The sequence below is a fragment of the Paralichthys olivaceus genome, chromosome 4 (genome assembly GCF_024713975.1).
Source record: "Paralichthys olivaceus isolate ysfri-2021 chromosome 4, ASM2471397v2, whole genome shotgun sequence".
In the NCBI taxonomy this organism is placed as follows: Eukaryota; Metazoa; Chordata; class Actinopteri; order Pleuronectiformes; family Paralichthyidae; genus Paralichthys; species Paralichthys olivaceus.
The window spans coordinates 4,902,517-4,925,501 of record NC_091096.1 but is presented as its reverse complement, the minus strand read 5'-3'; the positions used below and the strand labels follow the sequence as shown (position 1 = coordinate 4,925,501).

General features: G+C 43.8%; 1 protein-coding gene across 5 annotated transcripts; it reads left to right on the top strand.

The window, feature by feature from the left end:
- The first annotated feature begins 417 nt into the window (after positions 1–417).
- Positions 418–22,985, top strand: camsap1b (calmodulin regulated spectrin-associated protein 1b). 5 transcript variants are annotated; one of them, XM_069523377.1, is made up of 19 exons: positions 418–1,060; positions 2,300–2,462; positions 5,048–5,310; positions 9,645–9,806; positions 10,978–11,058; positions 12,411–12,470; positions 13,748–13,889; positions 14,197–14,336; positions 14,441–14,537; positions 14,950–15,106; positions 15,940–16,025; positions 16,143–16,227; positions 16,384–18,682; positions 18,905–19,041; positions 19,130–19,344; positions 19,600–19,702; positions 19,849–19,958; positions 20,080–20,198; positions 20,799–22,985. In XM_069523377.1, exons 2-19 carry the CDS (start codon positions 2,300–2,302, stop codon positions 21,093–21,095), a joined length of 4,716 nt encoding a protein of 1,571 aa, XP_069379478.1. In that variant the 5' UTR covers positions 418–1,060; the 3' UTR covers positions 21,096–22,985. The 5 variants fall into 5 exon arrangements, with proteins under 5 accessions (XP_069379478.1, XP_069379477.1, XP_069379475.1 ...); XM_069523376.1 differs by lacking the exon at positions 12,411–12,470 and adding an exon at positions 11,389–11,421 and having other exon boundaries at positions 419–1,060; positions 14,950–15,073; XM_069523374.1 differs by lacking the exon at positions 12,411–12,470 and adding an exon at positions 11,389–11,421 and having other exon boundaries at positions 419–1,060.

Sequence of the window (22,985 nt, the reverse complement as noted above, 5' to 3'; positions counted from 1 at the left end):
CAATGACCAACAATTTGTGTTTTGGCTGCGTACAAATTAAAACCTCACTATTTAAGTTTTTTAAAACAGGACACACTCAACCATTGAAATGTTGTACCACGTTTCACCACTAGATGGACGCATTGGTCAAAGTCACAAGTACAACTCTTTAATCAACTTCACAAACAAAACTATAAAAAAGAATCTGCTTTATCTTTGAAAATATGAGTGAGTGTCATCTGGTATATTATTAAAAACTGTTTCAGGACTTTAGTTCATGATATGACATGAGATAGTTTGTGTGTGTGTGTGTGTGCACTTGTTTTCTTTATGTGATCCTAAATGATCAGAAACGTGTTTTATTCATTCATAAGTTTACATCGTTCATCGACCAAAACAATTTAAATGCAAACACAGAAATCTCAGATCTTGAATGAAAAGGAGCAGAAAGAAGAAAACATCTCGTCTGTGAACATTTTAATCAACTACTCGAGCAAACAATCTACTGTGTAATAATAATAATGATAATAATAATGATATTATCCTGTTTGTGTCGAACAGACGCGGTGAGTTCATCTCTGACAGTCAGGACCAGTCTTACTTGTAATAGTCTGGAAGCTCATCACGCATGCGCAGTCGCAGCGGAGACTGGGATGATAATTGCGGGCAGAGCGCGAACACACCGCCGCCTCCCTGGTCCCCGTGTGCGTCTCTTCTCCGAACATGAGGCTTCTCGTGCACATTTCTACCCGGAGGAGCCGCTGAACGTCGCTGGGAAGCCCGCCCGTCTCGTCTCGCCCCCCTCTCTCTCTCTCCTTCCTTCCTTCCTTCCCTCCCCGCGGAGGTGTCGCCGTGGAGCGGTCGCCACGCAGGCCGCGGATCGGGGTCTCATCGCTGGGTGGAGACCGCTCTGACTCCCGGTTAGCACCGTTAGCTCGCTACGATGCGCCGCTGTTGCCGCCGCTGCCGCTGCCGCTGCTACTGCGGGCGTCTCCCCTGCACAGCGAGGCGGGTCCTTTGTTAGTGGTTCACCCCGACTGATCTGAAGGGGGACACGGGAATCTACGCCGCACCTTTCGAGGTAATGTCTCGCCTGCTAGCCAACGTCTTCCACGGGGGAGGGAGGGGGGACGATGAACGAAGCGCTGCTTTGAGCTAACAGTTAGCTAGCCAGTTAGCTAGCTGCTTCACATTTGCATGTACGGCCACTGGAGCTAACGTCACCGCTAAGCAAATGTGTGTGAACCAGGTGACCGCAAAAAAACCAAGTCCCCCACGTTGAACCGGGTGATAATCTGTTGAATTAGCCGTTTTCTACCTTGTCCAACAAGCTAACATTGGGCCGTCAATGGCAACACACGGGCAAGGTGGCGTTGAGTTAATGCTACAGGTAACACAACACATGCTAACCACAACACATGCTAACTTTTCAGGTAAACTGTACGTAACACGCCACGGGACCCTCGTGTGTGTGTGTGTGTGTGTGTTCACGTCTTCATCCCATCGTTGTTAATGTCGTTACTGATTATGATCCGGACGTGTTACTATCATTCATACGCACCAAACAAAGCCAAGGGTGCAGCAGTGTTCAAGAAAGTACAAGTACTCTTGAGTTACATGTAGGTACTGAGAAGAAACACAGGTCTGCCTGACACACTGCAGTTTTTTTTTTTCAAACATTAGATTTAGTTATTTAAGGATTCATGTCAACAATTCACTTGACAGTAAGAAGTAAAACCAATAAAATGAAGGTCGACTTACATTAGAGAGAAAGCAGAGATCTACCGTTCCATGTTTTGTTGTTGAGTCTGAACTGGAACACCACCATCACAGTTTCATAGAGATTATCTACCAGATGATGCTCAGAGTTATCAGCAACCAGAAACTTTCCCCAGACCTGAGTGGCTCCAAGTACAACACAAATTGTTTGTTCTCCAGTTGTACACCAACACAGTACATGATGTGTTTGGCCGGAACATTTCCTCCTTGTGTTTTGGGCGACTCTGCTCTCCCTACCACTCTGTTTGCCATAATGAATGTGATCTTGCCTGTCAGGGTGCTACTTTAGAACTAGTGTCTCACCCACTAAGTGCTAGTCCTAATTGACCAATGTAAAGAGGAATAAGAGCAGACCCCAAATCAGTAGTTTCCTCAATAATCAACAAACACCGGAAGATAGATTTGATTTAATTATTAATTAAAAAATACTCTTAATGGAACATCCAGCCACTCAGAGTCATATTATGAATAGCTGTTATGTGGCTGTGCAGTGTAACTGTAATGTGACTGTAACTGTAGTGTCTTTTTTATTTCTTTTAAGATGGATGTTGATTATTGTGCTGGCGGGGACAGTACCAGGAGAAAAGTGGATCTGACTGTTGCAGAAGGCACAATGGATGTTACACCACTGGAAATGTATGACTCCGCCAGAGCAAAAATAGCTGCCAACCTCCGGTGGCTGTTTGCAAAAGCCTATGGCATTGGTAAGTAATGTAAATTTATGTTTAACCTTCGCTAATGCTAAGACGTATGTTGTAATTTTTAGATTTACAGTCATCTGTATGTCTTGTTTAGAAAAAATATCTATCACTATTCACCCAAAAAATGTACTTCCCAAAAATTCAGAGCGTATTTTCCTCCAGTGTGTTTATTCTTCTCAAAATACTGATGGTCAGCAGATTGTTTGGATCTTCTGTGCTGAAACATTGACAGCAAGAGCCCAAGAGAAAGAAATATTTGTGTATGTGTGCACTCAAGCCAACACTAATTCCCTCATGACACTTGGCAACAGAATCCTCCCTCACTGACTCACAACATCCTTCCATTCTTTCAGAGTGGCCAGTGAGATTGAACCCAAATCAGGCAGAGTGACAGACACTGAGGTATCAGGCTATATTTGTTAGACTGCACTCAGAGCATGGAAAATACTGATCTGCACTGTCAGCCACTCACACTCTATGTTAAGATGATATCAGCATTAGCAACGGGGCCTCTAGGGCAGATATAGGTTTTCTGTCGATGTAACTGGTGAGAATTGAATAAATATCAGTGATGAGTTGCCTTTTATGGATGTGTTTTGTGGCTGGATGACGAGCACCCTTAAAAGCTCCATACTCCACGCACACATGCAGCACTGGACGTCAAATTTCTTTTTAACATCCCCGGCTGGTAAAACTTAGCATATTAGTTTCTGCTTTATCCGTGTGTGTTCCTGTGATGGGCATGCAGTTGAGTGGGAAGGCCCTGTCTGTGCACCTGTCATCCGAGTGCATATGGTTCTGATTCTGTGCGAAACGCTGTGTACGTAAAAGAAAATGTGTGATGGTGTTGGTATCACTTTCCTTTTGAGAACCTTCACCCACATTTTTCATTTCAACCTCTGGACTCAGACTTGGCATCAGAAAACATCTTCACTCTTTGGCAAGAGTTAAAGCATCCATGCTTGAAAATGTTGCAGGGTCATGAATTGATGACCATGAATTTTGGTTGGAGATGATGTTGAGTTACAATAGAACAAATACAGTAGCTGCAAAGCGTTGGTGGCCCAGAGGGCGGCAACATTATATCCCTCTCATGGGAACTGAATATATTAGGCCCATTTGATTTTCTCCCCATGGCTCATGTGGTTTCTGTTGTGATGCTAATGCTGCACAGTTGTTGACTTTGCTTGTGCAACGACGCAGACAGTGACGTAGTTACATTATAGATAATTGCAGCAGGCTCGTAATGTGGGGGTTGTCAGGGATTCAGGTGCATCTGGTGAGTACTCATTACCCTGTTAAGTCTTTGAACCAGCATGTGTATGTTTGTGTACATGCTCTCCAGTCCTGCTGCCCTTTGCATGTGTCACAGCTGCTGCCAGCTCAGTGACAGACAGCCAGACACATCACCAGTGAGAGTGACCGCCTGTCATGGTTGCAGGAACATTGCTCGTCGTTGCCCTGCGCTCTCCCCGGTTTGTGCTGATGATGATGATGTTGTCGTGCTGATCACGGATGGCTGACCGTGCTGTAGCACATCCTGGCTCTTGTTGCCAGACCCCATCCTCCACCCCATCCCAGTCAGTACAGCTTTCAGCCTTGCACTTGGTGGCAGGAGGGTGGGGGGGACAGCTGCCAGATGAAATCAGTGTCTGTGGAATGAATTCAAACGTGAAGACTCGCCCCAGCTAGACCCCTTTGTTTTCATACACAAATAGTCCCACTGTTCTAATATGTTTATAAACTCAGACTCAGCTCTCCAGGAATGACCCACACCACTCTGTGTTATACCTAATGAGCTAATAACGTTGTACGACAGCATCCTTATTTGTAGTTGCCTTCCTGTTGTTGTGAGCAGGAGATTGCTGATGAGTAGCTCTCTTGATCCTGTCAGTCAGAGCAGATGCTAAGAACACATCACGTACACACACACACACACAGAGAGCTCATACTGTGTTGCTGGCACTAGAGTTCAGAACCAGGTTATTTCCATCAACTAAAAATTTAGTAGGGAAGTGTGATTTTTGGACTGGTTTTGTGCTTAGACCCATTTTACCTTGCAGAGTAAATTTATGTTGTGTGCGTGCCTCAAGTCCAGTGCTCCTTCATCTCATGCCCTTAAATGGCTGGTTTTGAGAATGACTTCACGTCTAAAGCAACAACTTCAGTATTGTTAAGTTAACCCTAGCCAAACTCACCATGTCCCCTGAGAAGCTTGCTTTCACTGCACACTTGGCTGAGTAAGGATCTGTTTCCTAATGTACTCCTGAAGCAACAAGCTGTGACTTACACTTACAAATGGCCATGTTTGCCCAAAGCAAACTGACGCTGGCATAGAGCAAATAGGAGACAGAAAGCACTTTGCTTTGTGACATTCCTGTAGTCTGTTGACGTTGTAGGAGTTAGATAGATGCAGGGCGATAAAATGTGTTTACCTTCATTTTCCTGCTTCATCATATAATATCTTACTATACTGTTGTCTCGCCAGCAATCCCGTTTATCTTGTCTTCAATGTAGGTCACGGTTTGAAAGCTAAACTGCAAATACTACATTAGGAACCAGTCCTATAACCATTCTCTCCATTGCAGACCATATTCCAGAGGACTTAAGGGACCCATTCTACACAGATCAATATGACCAGGAACATATAAAGCCGCCTGTCATCCACCTACTCCTGTCCTGTGAGCTCTACTGCCGGGTCTGCACCCTCATCCTCAAGACGGAGCAGGCAGCGTCTCTTCAATCCCACATGTCCGTCATCCAGGCCCTGTCCAGAAAAGGGATTTATGTCGTGGAGAGTGATGATACGCCCGTCACAGATGGGGACCTGGCCTGTGTGCCCATCAAAATGGTGAGTAGATGCACTGAACAAATAAACAAACAAGCAGGCGTCCTCATCAATGCCTGAGCTGTAAATCATAATAACTTACAATGAGAATAACATTGGTTAATCCCTAAAAAAAAAAAAAAAACTTGGACATTGGTACCATTTGAGCAGGTATTCTCTGCTGTGGGTCTCACAACAGACTGTGCACCAGACTCACACCACAGCATGTGGACATGTTGTGATTTCTGAATAAGAAAAGCTGTCTGCTGAGGACTGGGTTGCCTGGCCTGTTAATGAGGGTTGATTATTGTGGTTGCTCACTGAACGTGTACACAGTTTACCCTCATGCGCATCGAAGTGAAGTGCATGTCCATCAAATTATGCCAACGTCTGCCTGTCTAAGATGCTAAAGACTTGGAAGTATGGATGTTTTTAACAGTTCACTGGGCCTCTGGAGTGACTAATGACTGAATTCTCATTTTCTACTGTTGACGTTGCTGTTTGCACATATGTAAAAATAAACCCTACTTTTCACTGTATTTTCTAATGCGTCAGTCGTCCATGATATAACATTTTAATCTCATCAGTTAATAGTTACTAATCGCTAAACAAGCGTCAGTTATTGTTGGTGGAAACCCCTGTGAAAGTAGTCAGTGCTTTTATATTCACTCAGCAGTACAATCAGCCTCAGGCACAGTTTTTAACACACTTCTTTAAAACCTCATTTGCAATTGTTTCACATTATACGCTGCGTATAGATGAGTGTCGGACATGTTTGGCTGTTTGAAGTAGAGGAACAGTGTGTGGGTGATTTGGATGCGCCCTTATCATTTTCATTCAAACTAGTTGAAGGAGGATATCCTGATAGAATTGCTGAGATTTAGATAAAGAGGTATGTGCCATGGCAGTATATTTTGCACCTTAAATTGAATCCATTAAACACATTGATACTCTACCTTGAGCGAACGGTTCAGATTTAAAGAAAGCGTCTCACTGATGCAGCAGTGTTTCTGCATTTAGCACAAAGTTTGGGTGGAGTACAATTCTTAATTACTTATAATTACATTTCATTTAGGGCTGCAGACAATGAGCTCATCTGCAGTGTGATTAAAAAGCCAAGTTGACTCAGTGTTTTAAAGTCAAAACCACAAAGAGATTTCGTTTACAGACGTAGACGACAATAACCCAGAATATACATTGATGTCAATTTTGCCCGTGACATACAGCTGTATTATTCTGGTTCAAAAAGATCTAGGTTTTAATCAGAATACATTGGTTCAATACGCTGCTGTTTTCTTCATATTGAAGTAAATGATACTTTATCACTTTCTATCTTGCTCATGAGAACAAAATCTACAAATCCTCATAAAAACAAAGCCTGTTCCCTCTTAAAACAGGAACAGTAATCAGGACCATAAGAGGGTTACTCTTTCGATAATACCTCTAAGAATGGATTTTATTGTCTGTGATATTTTTCTACATTTTTTTCAGTCTGTTAAGAGCATTTGCTGAATGTTGGCACTTGAAACTTTGAAAACCCTCCAGGGAATGCTTCTCGCACAACTGTGCTCCACGTCTTGTTTTATTAGGTCGATTTAGGAGAAAATATGAATCTATGCACAGAGAGGTCATATGTTTTTATAATCTGGTGGTTTGACTCTCCTGACCCTTTCTGTAGTCGTCATCATCATAACATGTTCACAGATCAGGTCGTAAACAGGTTTAATGTTCTTGGTGTGTGTGTGTGTGTGTGTCGATCATCACCTGAAACAACAGCACAGTGGCAATGAGATCTGATGTCCTGCGATTTCAACAAGAGCACTTCACGCGGGATACAATGAACACCAACCAGCTCGCTTGATCTCAGCCATCTTCTTACCCTTTGGTTACCATGGAAACCTGCTTGGGTGCCCCTCTGCAGGCTGACTAGTCTGGGATGTGGTGTCTGCGTTTCCTGCGAGCGGCCTGACGAAATAATCCACACAGGCCTGTGTGTAAGCATCCAGACACAAAGCCTGGTGAGGGGATGGAAAATCCTGAGCAGGACACAGCTTATCTCTAATAGACTGTTGGAACCCCCCCCCCCCCCCTCCCAGTTTGCTGACTTGACAAGAGGTTTCCATAGCAACCTGCATATTCCTAGAGGGAATGTCAGTGAGAGAGAATGAAAGATCCCATACTTGCAGACGGTTCCTCTGCATCTTGTTTGAGGCTAAAATAGAGATTTTTAGTTGCTAGCCCTGTTTTTGTTTGAAAACTCTTTGGTTGTGTTTTAGTCTGGATGGACAGAAACTGAGACTTTTTGAAACGGTTCACACCCCTCTGTCTGTCTGTCTGTCTGTTTGTTTGTCTGTTTGTTGGTTGGAATGTTTGTTTGTTTGTAGATTACACAAAAACAACTGAGTGGATTTCAATTAAACTTGCCTGAACTCATTACGTCTTGGTGCAGATCTGGGTCAGAGAATACATGATGGATCTTGATGGGGGGAAAAAACCAGGCATGTTTAGAGAACTGATATCTATGGGTGTGAGAAACTTGATTGATTTGAAGTGGCCTGTATGTGCTCGTCTGAATGGACAAATGTTTGAATGTAGCATCACTTTTGTTGGGGCAACAGCAAGTCATACTCTTGAATCCACTTTGGTGTATTTATGTGCGTGTGCCTGCATGTTTCCCGTCTCTCAGCGTGCACAACCACAGCTCGGGGCAAAAGCAGCCCTCGCCTCCTCAAGGGGATTTCACTGCACAGATGAAGGGCGGAATGAGAACAAAAGATACGAACAGCACATCATGCTGTCAGATTTGCTCTTTTGTGTATTTGTTGAGCACCACTTGTTAACACTTGTTGGGGTGTTAAATGCAGTTCATCTTTTTTCTAATGCTGATTCGTTTCATTAGGATGTTACTGCTTTCATTGGTTGTGATAATACTGTACTCGGAAGTTTCTAAGATCTGTGAATGTTGCAACATCACTGGATTGTCAGGACAGCACAAAAACATAAGCAGTCAGATGAGGACACAGGTTTTACACACACCTCCACTAGAGAAGAGAAAGTGCTATGTGTGCTATGCAGTATTGTCAGCCATTATTGGTAATTTAGCTTCTCACTGTCATCTTGATTGTCTTACCGAACAGGTTTTTTTGACCTTATAGGATAAACAGTGTCAGTGTGTTCAAACGTGAACTTTGGAGAGTTCATCATAACTGATGGGAAAGAGTCTTAGTAAGATCAATGTTTCAATAAACCATAGTTATCTGTTAAATGACGGCATATAAACAGTGGTAGTGAACAATGGTCCGGCAGTCTAAAAGCAACAAACACTGGCCTGACGTGGCTTTAATGCTTAATTTGTCTTTGAAAACAGACCAGTTGAACGGACTATTTCTTCATGTATAAGCTGTCCCCGGTCTTCTGCATTATAACCCGAGGTTTGTCTGGAAGTAGATTTTCACTGTTGTTCTCTGTGTCCATGGAACTTGTGCTGTGGAGAAAGCTCATTAAAGCTCTCATTCGTTACGTCAACCATCATAATCTCTGTGCACTGCCATCACCAATTGGATTATGCTCGCAGCCTGTTAAACAAAGCACTGACTGAAACAATGGCATGTACTGTAAATATTTGTTCTGTAATGGGCTGGCTGTGATGTTGTGGACTAAAATCCTTAGTAACAGACTTTTACACAGAATTAGGTTAAGATACCAAGGTGAGGCTTTGCCAGCTGAGAAATAAGTATTTTGTCCGTGTGAATTCCCACTGTGGTTATCAAGGGATCAATATTTGAACTGGTTGGCACCAGGTGTTAAGACACTTGCAGTAAGGACGCTCCTGCTGCTCCTCTTCATTGCATTAGGATGTAGAGAGCGGTGTCGGACACCCATTGTGCGAGAGAGAAGATTTTAACTTTGATTAAGCCATGTTGATTATTTAAAGCTCCCCAATTTGTTGAGGGACCTCAGAATTGTCCCCCTGGGGTTCTGAATTAGATAATACCATTATCCCTTAATCTCATCCATTTATCCACACCCCATAGTGGCTGTGAAGTCCCAGTATCCACTGGGATCAGGACAGGACCTTCAAAGATGGACAATGAGTAATGGCCATGAAAATATCAAACAAACTACTGGTTTGTTTACTGGTTTCCACTGGTGACACTGATTTATACATGAAACTGCTCAATAAAGGGAACACACAGAAAATGATAAAATAATTGAAGCATTGTCTAATGAGCTCAGTGTTATGTTGTTTTTGTACATCTGCATTAGACTTGGATGTAATTTTGTGGAAAGCTGGAGATAACCTAAATGTAATCTAATGAAATTGTATTGTCCTCTGTTTCTCTTTCTCTCTCTCCCAGAGTGCTCACATGCCCATGATCGATGCCCTGATGATGGCCTACACAGTGGAGATGATAAGCATCGAGAAAGTGGTTGCTTCCGTCAAGCGCTTCTCTACCTTCAGTGCCTCCAAGGAGCTGCCCTTTGACCTGGAGGACGCAATGGTCTTCTGGATCAACAAGGTTAGGACACACGGACAAAACAGCATCCCATACATCTTTCACTGACTTTTAATTCTCTCATATCTCACTGGTCCTCGTCATAGGCTCCTTCTCGTTTATCCCCTAGCACCGTGTTGGATGAATAATCTTTTTCCTATTAACATCATAAGTGACAGTGGTTCACTTGTGCTCTTGAGGCCTGTTTGTCACTGGTGAGCAGAGACGGGCCAGCAGATAGCAACGCACACAAAAGAGGCTCAGTCTCATGTTGCAGTCATATTTCAAAGTGTTAACGGCCTGAGGCAGCGAAAACCATGACGTAGTGCTTCCATGAATCATCATAATGTTCCACACCATTATTGTCTGGGAAAAGGAAAGTGTCAGTTCTTAATGGATGGTTTAAAATCCCATTTATTGAAATTTTTCCTGGTTAATATGTCGATAAATTGATAGTTAATAATCATGTTGATTAATATATGAATTATTTAGCCTGCTAAATGTCAGAAAACATTTTTGAGAGCCCAATGGTAATTTTTTGCTTGATAAATGATTTAGATAAATCAAATAGCTCCATTGTTTTGTAAACTTTCTGTCACTAATCAAAAAAGAAAAGATAAAAGTTTAACTGGATCATTAGAGAGGAAATAAATCTCTACAAAGGTCATTTCTTAAATGTCTTGTTCAGGAGATTAGAGTAGGAGATTAAACCTGGATTTCCCCTGGGCTCTCTCTGTCTTGTACGTAACTGGATTTTTTTATTAACTTTATATGTGAAGAAAAACCAGATTAGTTAATCAAATATTATCAATAATTATCCCAATATAACAGAGTTGTAAGCACAGTGAAAAGGTACAACACAACATTGATCAATGTTTTGCTGTTAAATAATTTTCATTCTGTTTATTAAAAAGGGTTTGAAACCACAATCTTTACTCTGGAGCAAAAATCAATCTGTAAATTTAAAAATAATCAATCTGCAAATCTAGAAAACGTGAGTCTTGTGTATAAATAAGAGTGTAGCAGTGAAATCTGATACCAGAGCAGCTGAATATGTGAACAGATTTATAGTAACCACGATACTGCTAAACATGTAAATGCATTGTTTGATTATCTGCGTAACCTGGTTTCCCTGTGTAAACGTGTTACTTCATCACATGTGAATGCACTGAACATGTCACGACTTCCTCTGCAGGTGAACATGAAGATGAGAGAAATATCGGAAAGGGAACACAAAGTCAAGCAGCACCATTTGGAGTCCCCCAGCCACCAAAAGGTAAAATAAAACTCTAAAAACCTAAAACACAAGAATCAAAATCGCCAACAAGTTTGACTTAATTTGAACAAATGGTTTCAAGAACCGACTCTTTTTCCAAACATTTTCCTTGCTAAGTCTTTATCCAGGTGGATATCTGAAAGACAACAGCATGATCTCTAGTTTTCATAAGAAATGTTTCTCCTCAAGGGCAGTTTTTCTGACCCGGCTCCTTTTCTCTGTTTTAACCGGAAGCACAACCAATCCTTTTTGTCTCTGACCTGTTAATCTTTCTGCTCCTGTTCCTCATCTGTACCTCCCTCCCCTCTTTTATCCCTGCAAACTGGATAGTCTCCCTCCAAATGGTATTGGAAGCTAGTCCCTGTAAGTTGGATGCCAGCCCCCCCCTCCCATAACCCCATTATCTCCCCTCTCTCCCCCTCGCACTCATAATTCTGTGCTGATGTGCACACGCAGTCCACCACGGCTCATTCAAGCTCTTTCTGTGCTGCTTATAGCCAGTGTGTCTGCAAGGGGGAGAAAGCTGACGGTTATTTTCTTTTTTTTTTTTCTCCTTCTGATAAATATGTCACACAGGTGTAAGGCTGTTCTGACCTTTTGTCAAAATATTATTTTGGCTGTGCAATGCTTGCTATCTCATTTCAAGCTCAAGTAGGCCATGTGGATTTGCTATGCGTGTGTGTTGTGTGTCTGTGTCTGTGTGTGTACTTGTTAGGCTATATATTTTGAGGACAGATGTGACTTTTGGGACCATTGGAGTGAGGACATTTTATTAAAGTGAGGCAATTTTGACAAGCTGCAACTCTAAAATTAGCCGATATGAGCCTTTAACAGACAGGTGTTTGTTTGCCAATACAACAAATATGTATTAAGGATAATTATTAAAATGTACATAGGAAGGTTTTGATTTTCTGTTCTATTTGAATTAAAGTTTATGGTTTAACTGTAAAACATTAAGCCTCATTACATTTCTTTGTCATAAGAGTTTCGTGATGACATTTGAGGAGTAATTTTTATGAATGGCTGTTTGAGGATTAGGACGTAGGTTTAGGCATCTGATTAAATTTAGCTAAGGGTAAAGAAGCTGGGCAATGCATTATTTCCTCACAGAGATACAAGTAATGATGTTTGTGTGTGTGGGTTTATTTTCTTTCCCAGTGAGAATAAGAGCAAATCCATGGCTACACTACTCCTTTGCTTTGCAGTCCCATCCCCGGCCACCTCCTCTCACTGATCTGCTTTGTCACTTCTCCTCCAGTCTCCCTGTTCTGCTCTCACAAACTGTTTCCAGTGTGCCCACTGTCTCCTCTGACTATCTCTGCTCTGTGTATATTTATGTGTGTGTGTGTTACTCTGATGTCGTGCACAAGCTGGCCCACTGCATGCTGGAGCCAAAGGATCTCACTGAAGCGGTACAGTGTTCCCTTTCAGTCAGGAGGGGATTCCCTCATGCTCGTGTTGTAATAGAACCTCTGGTTGGGTTAGTTTCACCTGTGACATGTGACCACACCTGCATCTCTTCAGTTGGTGTAGTTTTGTAGAATAGCCTTTACTGAAGTAAATATTAAATAATGTGATGTTTTTAGATCAATGTATTCTTGCTGTTAGGGCATTGGTGCCGCACATAGTCTGTTTAAATAGTGAATATTTAGCACTTGTTTTATTTGCTGCATTACAAGGTACACAAATAAGATCTGATGTCCAGTGCGACAACTTTGCCACATGTTCTACCTTCGACAAAAAGAAACTACAACAGTTAGTAGGTTAAGTTGATACCTCTCAATCCAAATTAAACACAATTATTTCCGTAAAGGGAGAATTTATTGCTTAACTGCTGAATTGGATTATTCCGGATTTTACTGGTGTACCTAATAAAGTAGCCAGTAGTTGCATGTTGATCTCTTGATTTAGTTGTGACGTGTGAGTAAGTATAAGGTAAATATTTGTAAGTCATGCAGAAGGGTTTGCCTTCACAAGCAGGAGTACCAGTCAGTACAGACTCTGGCATCCTGTACGATCTATATTTGTGTTGCTCCAAATCATATGTATGTTTGAAAATGTTTTTTATTTGACCCATACAGGTGTAGGTGCTGTGTGTAACAATTATTGATCTTTGTTATTTGAGTCTGTTAAACAAATTTGTGCTTCTCATTCTCAACTTGATTTATCAATGGTGGGGAAAAAAGTAGAGCATACCTTAAATGCTGCACAGAGCTTGTGTCCAAAATACATCTGCTGTGAATGAGTTTCTGTAACAACCACACACTCATATCCCATAAGTGGGCCAGCGATTACCCCAGTTTCTGTCCCAGTCAGCTGCCACACGCTGCCTGGGCTCCACCACTGGCTGACTTCTTATTGAAGCCATAGGAAGGCCGACCATCAACTGTTTTGTTTTCTGTCACTACTCTTACACCTTCACCTCCATCCTCTCACTGGTCCTCAGGGTTCTCCCTTGAACTGGTCGACCACGGGGCCACTTAAACCTCATTTATTACATCACACCTGCTCTTGGATCAGTTCAGGAGGAGTTTTGAATACCTTTAACTTTGAAATTCCTGAGGAGAACCTTGAACTGATGCTTATAGTATTTGGCTATAGCATGACCGGTCATACCATGGTGGGGTGTGTTGTTGCTGTGGTTTTTATTCCTCTCAATAAACTGTGATACCCTCCCCCTGGTGGTTAGGTGCGGTATCGTCGAGAGCATGCTTCAGGCCGACAGCCGGCCTTCTTCCCACTCCTGGAGGAACTGATGAGGGATGTTTGTGACGGAGCTGCACTGCTCACTGTGGTTCACTACTACTGCCCGGACCTCATGAAGCTAGACGGTATGCTGTGTTTTCATGCTTGTGCTATCTCACACACACACACACACACACACACACACACACACACACACACACACACACACACTTCAGCTTCATCACATTAATTATAAGTTGCTCTCGAAGCAGCTACAGATCATCAATCTTTCTTTGCAGGCACTAATTTAATATCCAGCCTCTCTATCCATGTGTGATACTGTTCTGGTAACTTCACACGGCCTGTTGGCCCGATGTCACCATGTGACATTTATAGACCTCAGGTCAATGAGCTGTGTCCTAATCTGAACTGCTCTCTGCCTTGTCTGATCAGATATTTGCCTGAAGGAAGTGCCCTCCATCGCTGATAGCCTGTACAACATCCAGCTGCTCAGAGAGTTTGCCAACGAGTATCTGAATAAAAGTTTCTATCTGACAACGGAGGACATGCTCTACTCGCCACCTGTGCTCAAGGTAACTGACATGAAATGTTTTCATAAACATTTACATCAAAAAATGAACCAGCTAATAAAAGTCAAGAGTCAGTATTCAAGTCTTTCCTTGTGCTCTCCATGCAGCACAATGTGATGGTGTTCATCGCTGAGCTCTACTGGTGGTTTGAAACTGTCAAACCAGAGTTTGTCCAGCCCAGAGATCTCCAAGAGTTTAAAGATGGTAAGCATCACAGTGTGACTTCTACACATACGAGATGAAAATGTCACATGGGTGACAGACTGACTGGCTTTTTAAAGGTTACGCAGGTTCAAGTAATGAAAGCGTCACTGTAGTTTAACATTTATAAAGTTAAACCTGTTATTTTAATCAAGAAATTAAACTTCATATAAGTACAAAAGTACATATGTGTTTATTTAACAGCCTCCACGTAATCACAGCATAGCCGACATGTTTGTGGCCTTATTGTCTTTATTAAGCATCTCATTAATTAAGAAGTTGCTATATTTTCTTCCTGGTTTTCCCCAAATACTTTCATAATCAATTTGTCCGTTCTCAAACAACAAAACCAAACATTCTGTTATTCAGCTTCTCTAAAATTTAAGGATCAACTTCATTGTCTTCCTTTCCTCAGCTCGAGCCATAGCTCAGCCCAAGAGTGCCCGTCCATCAGTGCCCATTTCCAACGCCACCAAGCGCAGCTTCCTGGCCAGTCCCGGTGTGGCTGATAACCAGAGCACCCCTGAAGTCTGTAACAGGTACTTCCTGCACCCTGAAGACTCTGACCCCCTGTAAGTCTTCTCTTGCTTTCCTTCACATTCCCCCCGTCATGATCCCGTCTGCTAACCAGTTACAGTAACCCTACGAGGTAGTTATGCAGTGTCTGACCATCATTTGCACATGTCCTTCACCTCAAACCCTTTGTCTTGACCTGCTCTAAACTGAATAATAACATGCACGAAGTAAAGCTGGTATCTGTGTCGTCTGTGCCAATGTGTTCTTATCAGTGCCCGTGTGGGAGCTGTGTTAAATGATCACGTTGAATCATCAGTTTAGATTTTTGTCATGTCTGTTGGTTTGGTCAGGGTTTTACTGTAGCTGTGCGCTTTGTGGAATATTTGTCTCACTAATCTTCTTGTTTTTGGTGTGATCTGTGTACTGGGCTGTTCCATAGACTATATATAGTGATGGATGATATATGACTGCTGCCCAATAGAGAAGCCAGAGTGTCCTGACCGCCACCTGGTGGCTGGCTGCAGTTTAGGTCATACACCTCCTGCCTCCTGTTAGTTAAAACTGATATATGTTCATGTGGACTTTTTCTGGTAATTTTGGTTTTAAATCGTTACCTGAAGATATAAAACAGTGTGGCACTTGGCATGTGCACTGGCTAGGACCTACAGCAGCTCCATCCCACAATCGCTACTGCACAGACTGTGCAAGATTTTAGCTCTAGCTTCTTTTCTGGATAGTGGCAGGAAGTGGAGACACATCGTCCATCTTTATATGAAGCCACATGAAGTCCATCTTAATATGGTTTTGGCAAATCTCTTTCTGCTAATGTGACCCTGAGGACAATGCATAACTGAACAAAGTTTTGATTTCTGTTGTTTTTGGTTTTTAGTAAAGGGGGTCCAACCTTCAGTCCTTCCCACCCACTACTGCCCCTGCGACAGAGACAGCAGAAGCAGCAGGGAGAGGATGGAGCAGGTAAGACGGTGGATAGTGGAGCTGCCTAAGTTTGATCAGGGTTAATATTTAAATTGTCATGTTTTGTGGCCTTGAAGAGCTTGTTTTATACATTTACATAATTTTGCTTTTTGTTAGGTCTGAGAAACCGCTCAAATTCTCTGACTCAGATGGACGGACAACCCAGAGGCTCAGTTGCTGCATGGCCAGACAAGAGGCAAAGGTAACGCAAAGCAGAAAAAAATGTCACAAATGCATTTTTAAATCTAAAAGAAATGTGCTCATCCGACCAAAACCCTTATTTTACATGTGCAGTTATCAGTATGAACATGTCAAAAAGTTATTAAAACCTTTTATTTTTTTTTCATCCTCTCTGCAGACCACTGTCCACTTTGAGCCCCTACATGTTGCATTCAGCCACAGACAGTGATGCAGATATTGCCTCTGGTGACAGCGTGAGTCTGGCTCGCTCAATAAGTAAAGACAGCCTGGCGTCCAACGTCATCAATGTCACACCCAAACACCAGACTTTTGTCCACCAGCCCTCACAGGGTGCAATGCGCAGAGTCAACGGCCACAGTCTGCTGGCCAAAGTCAACATTGAAGATGACGACGAAACTCTCGTGGCAGTCGCACGGACTGATTCTCCCGCCATCCCCAAACAGGCTGATGGGACACAAGCGACTGCCACGGTGTTGTCTAAACCTTCCACTGAGTCCAAACCTGCACCAGATAGCTTTTACCTAGAACCACTGATGCCTGCTGTTCTCAAAACGGCTAAAGAAAAGTCTGTATGCCTAAACAAGGAGGAGGAGAGTGGTGAGGTGCCCCGCTCCTCAGGGCGGGGTTCTTTACACAGAGGAGATGGACCTGCATCAGCAGTTCGTAGGAAAACATCCTGCAACCTAAACCAAACTTTTCCCCCTCCAAGTGAGGCGGCGGACTTGTCAGAGGAGCCATGCCAGAGTCAGTCAGGTTTCAGGCTCACTGCCACAAGCAGTGTGGACCCCTCGACCAGAGAGCCAGCTGGGGGTTTCTACCTGCATTCAGATGCTGAAGAACCAAAGTCTGGCCCGGGCCTGGATGCTGAGCTTGAAGACCTGGATGAGGAAGAAGAGGATTTGGATGAAGCTATTACCACTAAAGACCCCAATTGGCCCAGGAAAGCTTTCAATGAGGACTATGAAGAAGAAGAATCAGCCAAACTTCAAGAGGATATGAATGTGAAAGAGCATGATGACAAAGACATGAACGGAGGCAGCGGTCGTTCCAGCCCCTGCCTCAGCGCTCACTCCCAGGCCAGCAGCATCGCCAGTGGCAGTGTTCGTATGACCTCCTTCGCAGAGCGCAAAGCTCAGCAGCAGCGTTTCGGCAGCAACCACGACCTCCGCTCCAGTGCCTCCAGCTCCCAAAGGACCACCCCAGATGGGTCAGAGAGCAGCGGGCCCCTGTCATCCTCCTGGAGGCTTAAAAGAGACCAGAGCCCCTCCTCGCCCATGGGAGGATACTCTCGTACCGGGGATGGTAGCGGTGGTGTCCTGGCTTCTGAACTTGTCCAGCTACGTATGCAGCTGGAGGAGAAGCGACGTGCCATTGAGCACCAGAAGAAGAAGATGGAAGTGCTGTCGTCGAGACAGAGACAGAAGCTGGGAAAGGCAGCTTTCCTGCACATCGTAAAGAAAGGTGGAGGCAAGAGTGACACTTTACCCAACCCGCTGAAGGCCGACATCTCTAAAGAAGAGCTCAATGGAGAAAAAGGACCATCAAATAAAGATGGCTTATGTGTAGATGCCCTGAGGGGGGACAAAGAGGTGGTGGGAACCACCCCCCCTGGTGCCTTAGAAGCAGATAAGAAGGGAAGCAGCGGCAGCTTTTATCTTGAAGAAGAGTTGGACCTAAACGAGTGCAGCCGCTCCATTGAGCTGCTGAACGAAGCCATCGGCAGCATCCAGCAGCAGATGATGCAGATGTCGCTGCAGCAGGAGATGTTGATGAAACAGAATGTACAGTCGCCCCCTGCTGGAGCAGCTCTGTCTCCTCCTCCTCCCCCTCACACAAGTGACAAAAACAGTGACTCCAAGTCTGGGGCCAGCTTTCATTATGTGGAGCACATCTCTGGCAGTAACACCGCCCCCACGAGGAAACCCCCCAAGCTGAGCTCAGGCCGGAGCTCCAGGTCCAAACCATCAGAGCTAAAAATATCCAAGGAGCAAGCCCGGCAGGCGTCCAGGACCCTCACCCCCACCCAGAGTGGGTCAGAGACATTACCACATCTGAGGCATTTAGCCGGGGGCAGGTCCCCCAGGGCCGAGCTGCCCGACAGCCCCAGAAACCCCACAGCAGCAGAGACAATCGACAGGCCAGGCTCTGGACACATCCGGAGCGCCAACTTCAGGCTTCACGACGAGGCGAACATACGTCTGCCAACCCGAGTGGACCTAACGGCAGTGACGGCCTCGGAAGTGTCCTTTGACGACTGCCTGTCCAGCACCTTGAGAGAGTCTGAGCTCAATTCTTCAGACGGTTCGGGGAAAGAGAACATACCATCAGAGGAGCGCAGCAAGTCCCACCTGATCGAGGTCGATCTGTCTGAGCTGAAACATCCCGAGGAAGAGGAGGATTCAACAACAGAAGGAGGGAGTGGAGAGCAGAAGTCGGTCATGGGCTTCTTCTTCAAGGTAATAAAAATTTCAATATTTGTTTATTCGTTTATATGTTTTTTTGTAATTCACTAAGTCTTAATTTCAATAATTGGTACTTCATGGCTGATTCCATTTCAGTTTGCCAGTGTCTGAAACATAAAATCACAAAATACAAACTGTTGTCTACTTCACAACAAAATAAAAGGTTGATCATAACTTTTCAAACGATAAAGAATTGTTCTTCGCCTCACGTTGTAGGACGAGCAGAAGGCAGAGGATGAGCTTGCAAAGAAAAGAGCAGCGTTCTTGCTGAAGCAGCAGAAAAAAGCTGAGGAGGCTCGACTCCGTAAACAACAGCTAGAAGCAGAATCTGAGCTGAAACGAGATGAAGCAAGGTAACTCGTTCTCACCGGCATTCACATCAGGATTCAAATGTTGCTCCACCAAAAAAGCTAACCAGCAGATGTTTGATTTCTACACCAGACGGAAGGCCGAGGAGGATCGCCTGCGTAAAGAAGAGGAGAAGACGAGGCGGGAGCTGATAAAGCAGGAGTATCTGCAGAGGAAGCAGCAGGAGATGTTTGAGGAGCAGGGACTTCTGAAGCCAAAAACACCGAAACCGAAGCAGAAACATCGACACAAGCCGGTGCTCAGAGAGGAATCCTCCAGCGAAAACTTCTCCAAGTGCTCTTCCACACGTAAGACACGACACATCATCAGTTTGACTTTCAGCTGAAGCTCCATTGTTCTGTGGGAAACATTGACCGACTCGGCTGCAATGATTTTCTATTTTACTACAAGAATTCATATATTAAATAATTGCTTCAGACATTAAGTTGTAGTGAAGGTTGTTGAGGATGTTCAGGGTTTTCTGAAGTGTTTTATATAGTGAAAGTTGTTGTTGTCGCCTGGTTACAACATTACAATTAAATTGCCTCTTCTGTTCGTTACAGCTGACAACCTGAGCTCTGCCCAATCAGGATCCAGTCTGTCTCTGGCCTCCGGCGCGACCAACGAGGCCGACAGCGTCAACTCTGGAGGAGCCGGCTCGCAGCGGTGAGCTGCTGCTCACAGAGGATTTTTTATTCACTTGTGCTGAAAAATACTCTGTGTTGTTTGCTTTTTACAGTTTCTTGTGTTTAATTGGATTTCTGTTTTCAATAAATCTCAAAATGTCTTTGTGATTGTTCTTTTCATTTCAGCTGTGACTCCGTGGAGTCGTTTCCAGGAAGTCGTAACAGTCGGACTGCAGAACGAGACTGGGACAACGGCTCCACCGCGTCCTCCATCACTTCCATGGCTGAATACACTGGTCAGTGCACTGTTAACAGCAGTAACCTGACCGGTCGTGTGATGTTGCAGTTAATTTATAATCAGAAACTATTCTGACTGATTATTTTCTCTCTGGTTACGTGTTCGTGTTCCTCCTCCAGGTCCCAAACTGTTCAAGGAGCCCAGCGCCAAGTCAAACAAGCCAATCATCCACAACGCAATCTCTCACTGCTGCCTGGCCGGCAAAGTCAACGAGCCCCAGAAGAACCAGATCCTAGAGGTACTGACCTACTTATGTTCATTTCATGAATTACGAGGAGATTTTTTGGACGACACTGATTTTACATGAACCGGTAAAATAAACATCTTTGAAAACGTATAAACTCAGCAGCTTTATGAACTTGATACGAGAAGGTAGAGCTGAGAAATGCTTCAGTCGATTAGTCCGTCAGAAAAAAGTAGTGCTGGATAAAACAACATTAAAATGTGATAAAAATGTAAATAAAGAAAATGAATTTCAAGTTAATCAATCAATGATCAAAGCTTCCTTGTTTGGAAAATGTAAGTTATATTATTAAAGTTACAGCAACTTTTCTAGATGAAGTTGATGTCGCTCAGGATTTCTTTGCAGAAGCTTTGACAACATACAAAATAAATCTACTTTGTGGTCAAGTTGATGTCAAGTCTAAAAAAGACGTGTGTGTTTGTCTGCCAAGTTATCAACTCTCAGGAGAAGGTCTTGTTTTCTGGCCAGGAACTTTATTTCTTGTCCACTTTTAAGATTTTACTCTAAACTCCTGCTCTTAAAAAAATATTTCATTGTGTTTCATTGAATTTCTGTGTCACAACAATAACTGTCTTCTTTCTCCTCGTTTACCAGGAGCTGGAGAAGTGCGAGTCCAACCACCTGATGATCCTGTTTCGCGACGGCGGCTGTCAGTTCAGGGCGCTGTACTCGTACTTCCCCGACACCGAGGAGATCCAGAAGTTGACCGGCACGGGACCGAAGTGCATCAGCAAGAAGATGATCGACAAGCTGTACAAGTACAGCTCCGACCGCAAGCAGTTCACTGTCATTCCTGCCAAGACTGTGTCAGTGAGCGTGGACGCCCTGACCATCCACAACCACCTGTGGCAGGCCAAGAGAGGGGCTGTGCCAAAGAAAAGTGTAAAATAGCAGGAGGCTGGACTCGGAACCCTCTATCTTACAAATCATCATTTCCCTCATCTCGCTCGTGTCCTGAATCGACTGCATCGACGCTCACAGCCAAGCTCGCCGCAACGCTCGGTCTCGAAGCCTCCTCAGGAGAGGCCACAGCCGTGAACAAGGGAAAGGGAATACGTGCTCGTGTGTGTGTGTGTGTGTTACAGTTGGTCTGAGGGACTGGTGCTTGCAACATAAAGAGGAATGATGCTGAATCTGCTTCTCCTGCCTGTGATCTCAGTGCGATCTGTTCAGGTTCCGTTTTTTTTTTTTTTTTTTCTACGACGACCACAACTCTCAAGCATGTGGCATTATTTTTCCTCTGTCTCTCTCATGTGTGGTGGATGTCCGTTTTTACATCAAGTATTTATTAGTTCAGCACTGTCATGATGGAGCTCAGCTGCAGCACTCAAATCCTTCCTTCCCTCCGAGACGACTCTCCTTTGGACTCTTTTGGACACAAGGAGAGGACATCGGGGGGGATTTCTGTCACAAAAGGGACCTTTGTACGACCCCTTCAGGTCTGTGGGACTCCTCCGCGGTCCCATCAGAAACACTTTCTTCCCTCGTGGACTTTCGAATCTGTCGAATCAGGCTGGCATTGCCGATTTTTGCCTCACCAGGGATCTCCATAAAACCTGCTGCTCTGAACTGTCTTCTCTTTTTTTTGTTGTTGTTGTCACGGGGGGGAGAGCTCCTCAGGTCTCCCTCAGACATCTGTCGGCCTTTCACGCATCGTGGTACTATCGTCTCTTTAACTCAACCGCTTTTTAAACTAGACGCTGATCGTGTAGCACTGGATATGTGTATAGCAAGAAAAAAAAAAACTAACAGGATATGGTGATGACGGTCATTTTAAAAACCTTTTATTTGAAACATCCTTTTTTCACGAGGGTGTCAGAAGACGGCCGATCATGGGCTTTGTTACAGAAATTATGCTGGTTTTTGTTTTAGCGTTTTCGTTTTATTTGAATGAATTCCTCTTGAAGCGATGTGGTTCTAACGTGATGTTTATGCATTTTCATCATGACAGGAATTCTCTGTTGTTTAGGGCTTTAGTCGTGTTTTCTCTCCACTGGGCACTCTTGGATTGTCCTGTATAAAAGGTGCACTCATGAACACTCGTCAACGGCTTCTTTCATACAGTGTAACTCCCCCACTCCTCCCCCACGTGTCTCCCTGTCCCACCACGACAGAAACACACACACACACACACTCCCGTTGTGAAGCGTGTGTGTGCTGCTGCCGTGTCACCAGTTCGACTGTGGTTCAGTTCTGTACCGACATTAAAGAACATTCCTCCAAGGTTTTGACGAACACTGCCACGTCGTCTCTTCTCCTCCTTCTTCTCCTCCTTTAAAAAAAAAACAAAACAAAAACACAATCAAAGTGCTTCTTTGCAAACCGTTCGTTGGCCTCGAGATCAACCACAAGTGTCGCACACGCACTTTACTTTCCGTTTGTCGTTGGGGGAATTTTTACGTTACCTGTTTAAAAATGGGCATAAAAGCGAAAGAACTAATTAAAAACACTGCGCTCCGAAAAGAGTGGAAACCAAACGCTAAGATTGAATTCTGATGTGAAGCTGATATGATACTACTGCTGTCTGAGAACAACAGAATACTTGATTTCTCATCTGCTGCATTGTGGTGTTTTGGGGGGCGGGGGGGTGGTACATCTTTAATAGTATGTGAGTGTATTTTTATGTTAAAACTAAAAGATTGTATTGGCATTTGGTCACCATTTTTGTTACACCAGTGTATTTTTTCATCCCTGTTGATTTTAATCGTTGGTCCCATGCCATCTATTTATTTTAAAATGGAAGCACTGAAACGGAATAAATTTTCAAGTGATTAAAAGTCA

Bases quoted from the DNA above. Each gene is read 5' to 3' on its own strand.
- camsap1b (XM_069523377.1), top strand. From the start codon at position 2,300: ATGGATGTTGATTATTGTGCTGGCGGGGACAGTACCAGGAGAAAAGTG. The intron at 5,311-9,644 runs GTGAGTAGATGC...TCTCTCTCCCAG, and splicing joins CCTGTGTGCCCATCAAAATG to AGTGCTCACATGCCCATGAT. The intron at 16,026-16,142 runs GTAAGACGGTGG...GCTTTTTGTTAG, and splicing joins GCAGGGAGAGGATGGAGCAG to GTCTGAGAAACCGCTCAAAT.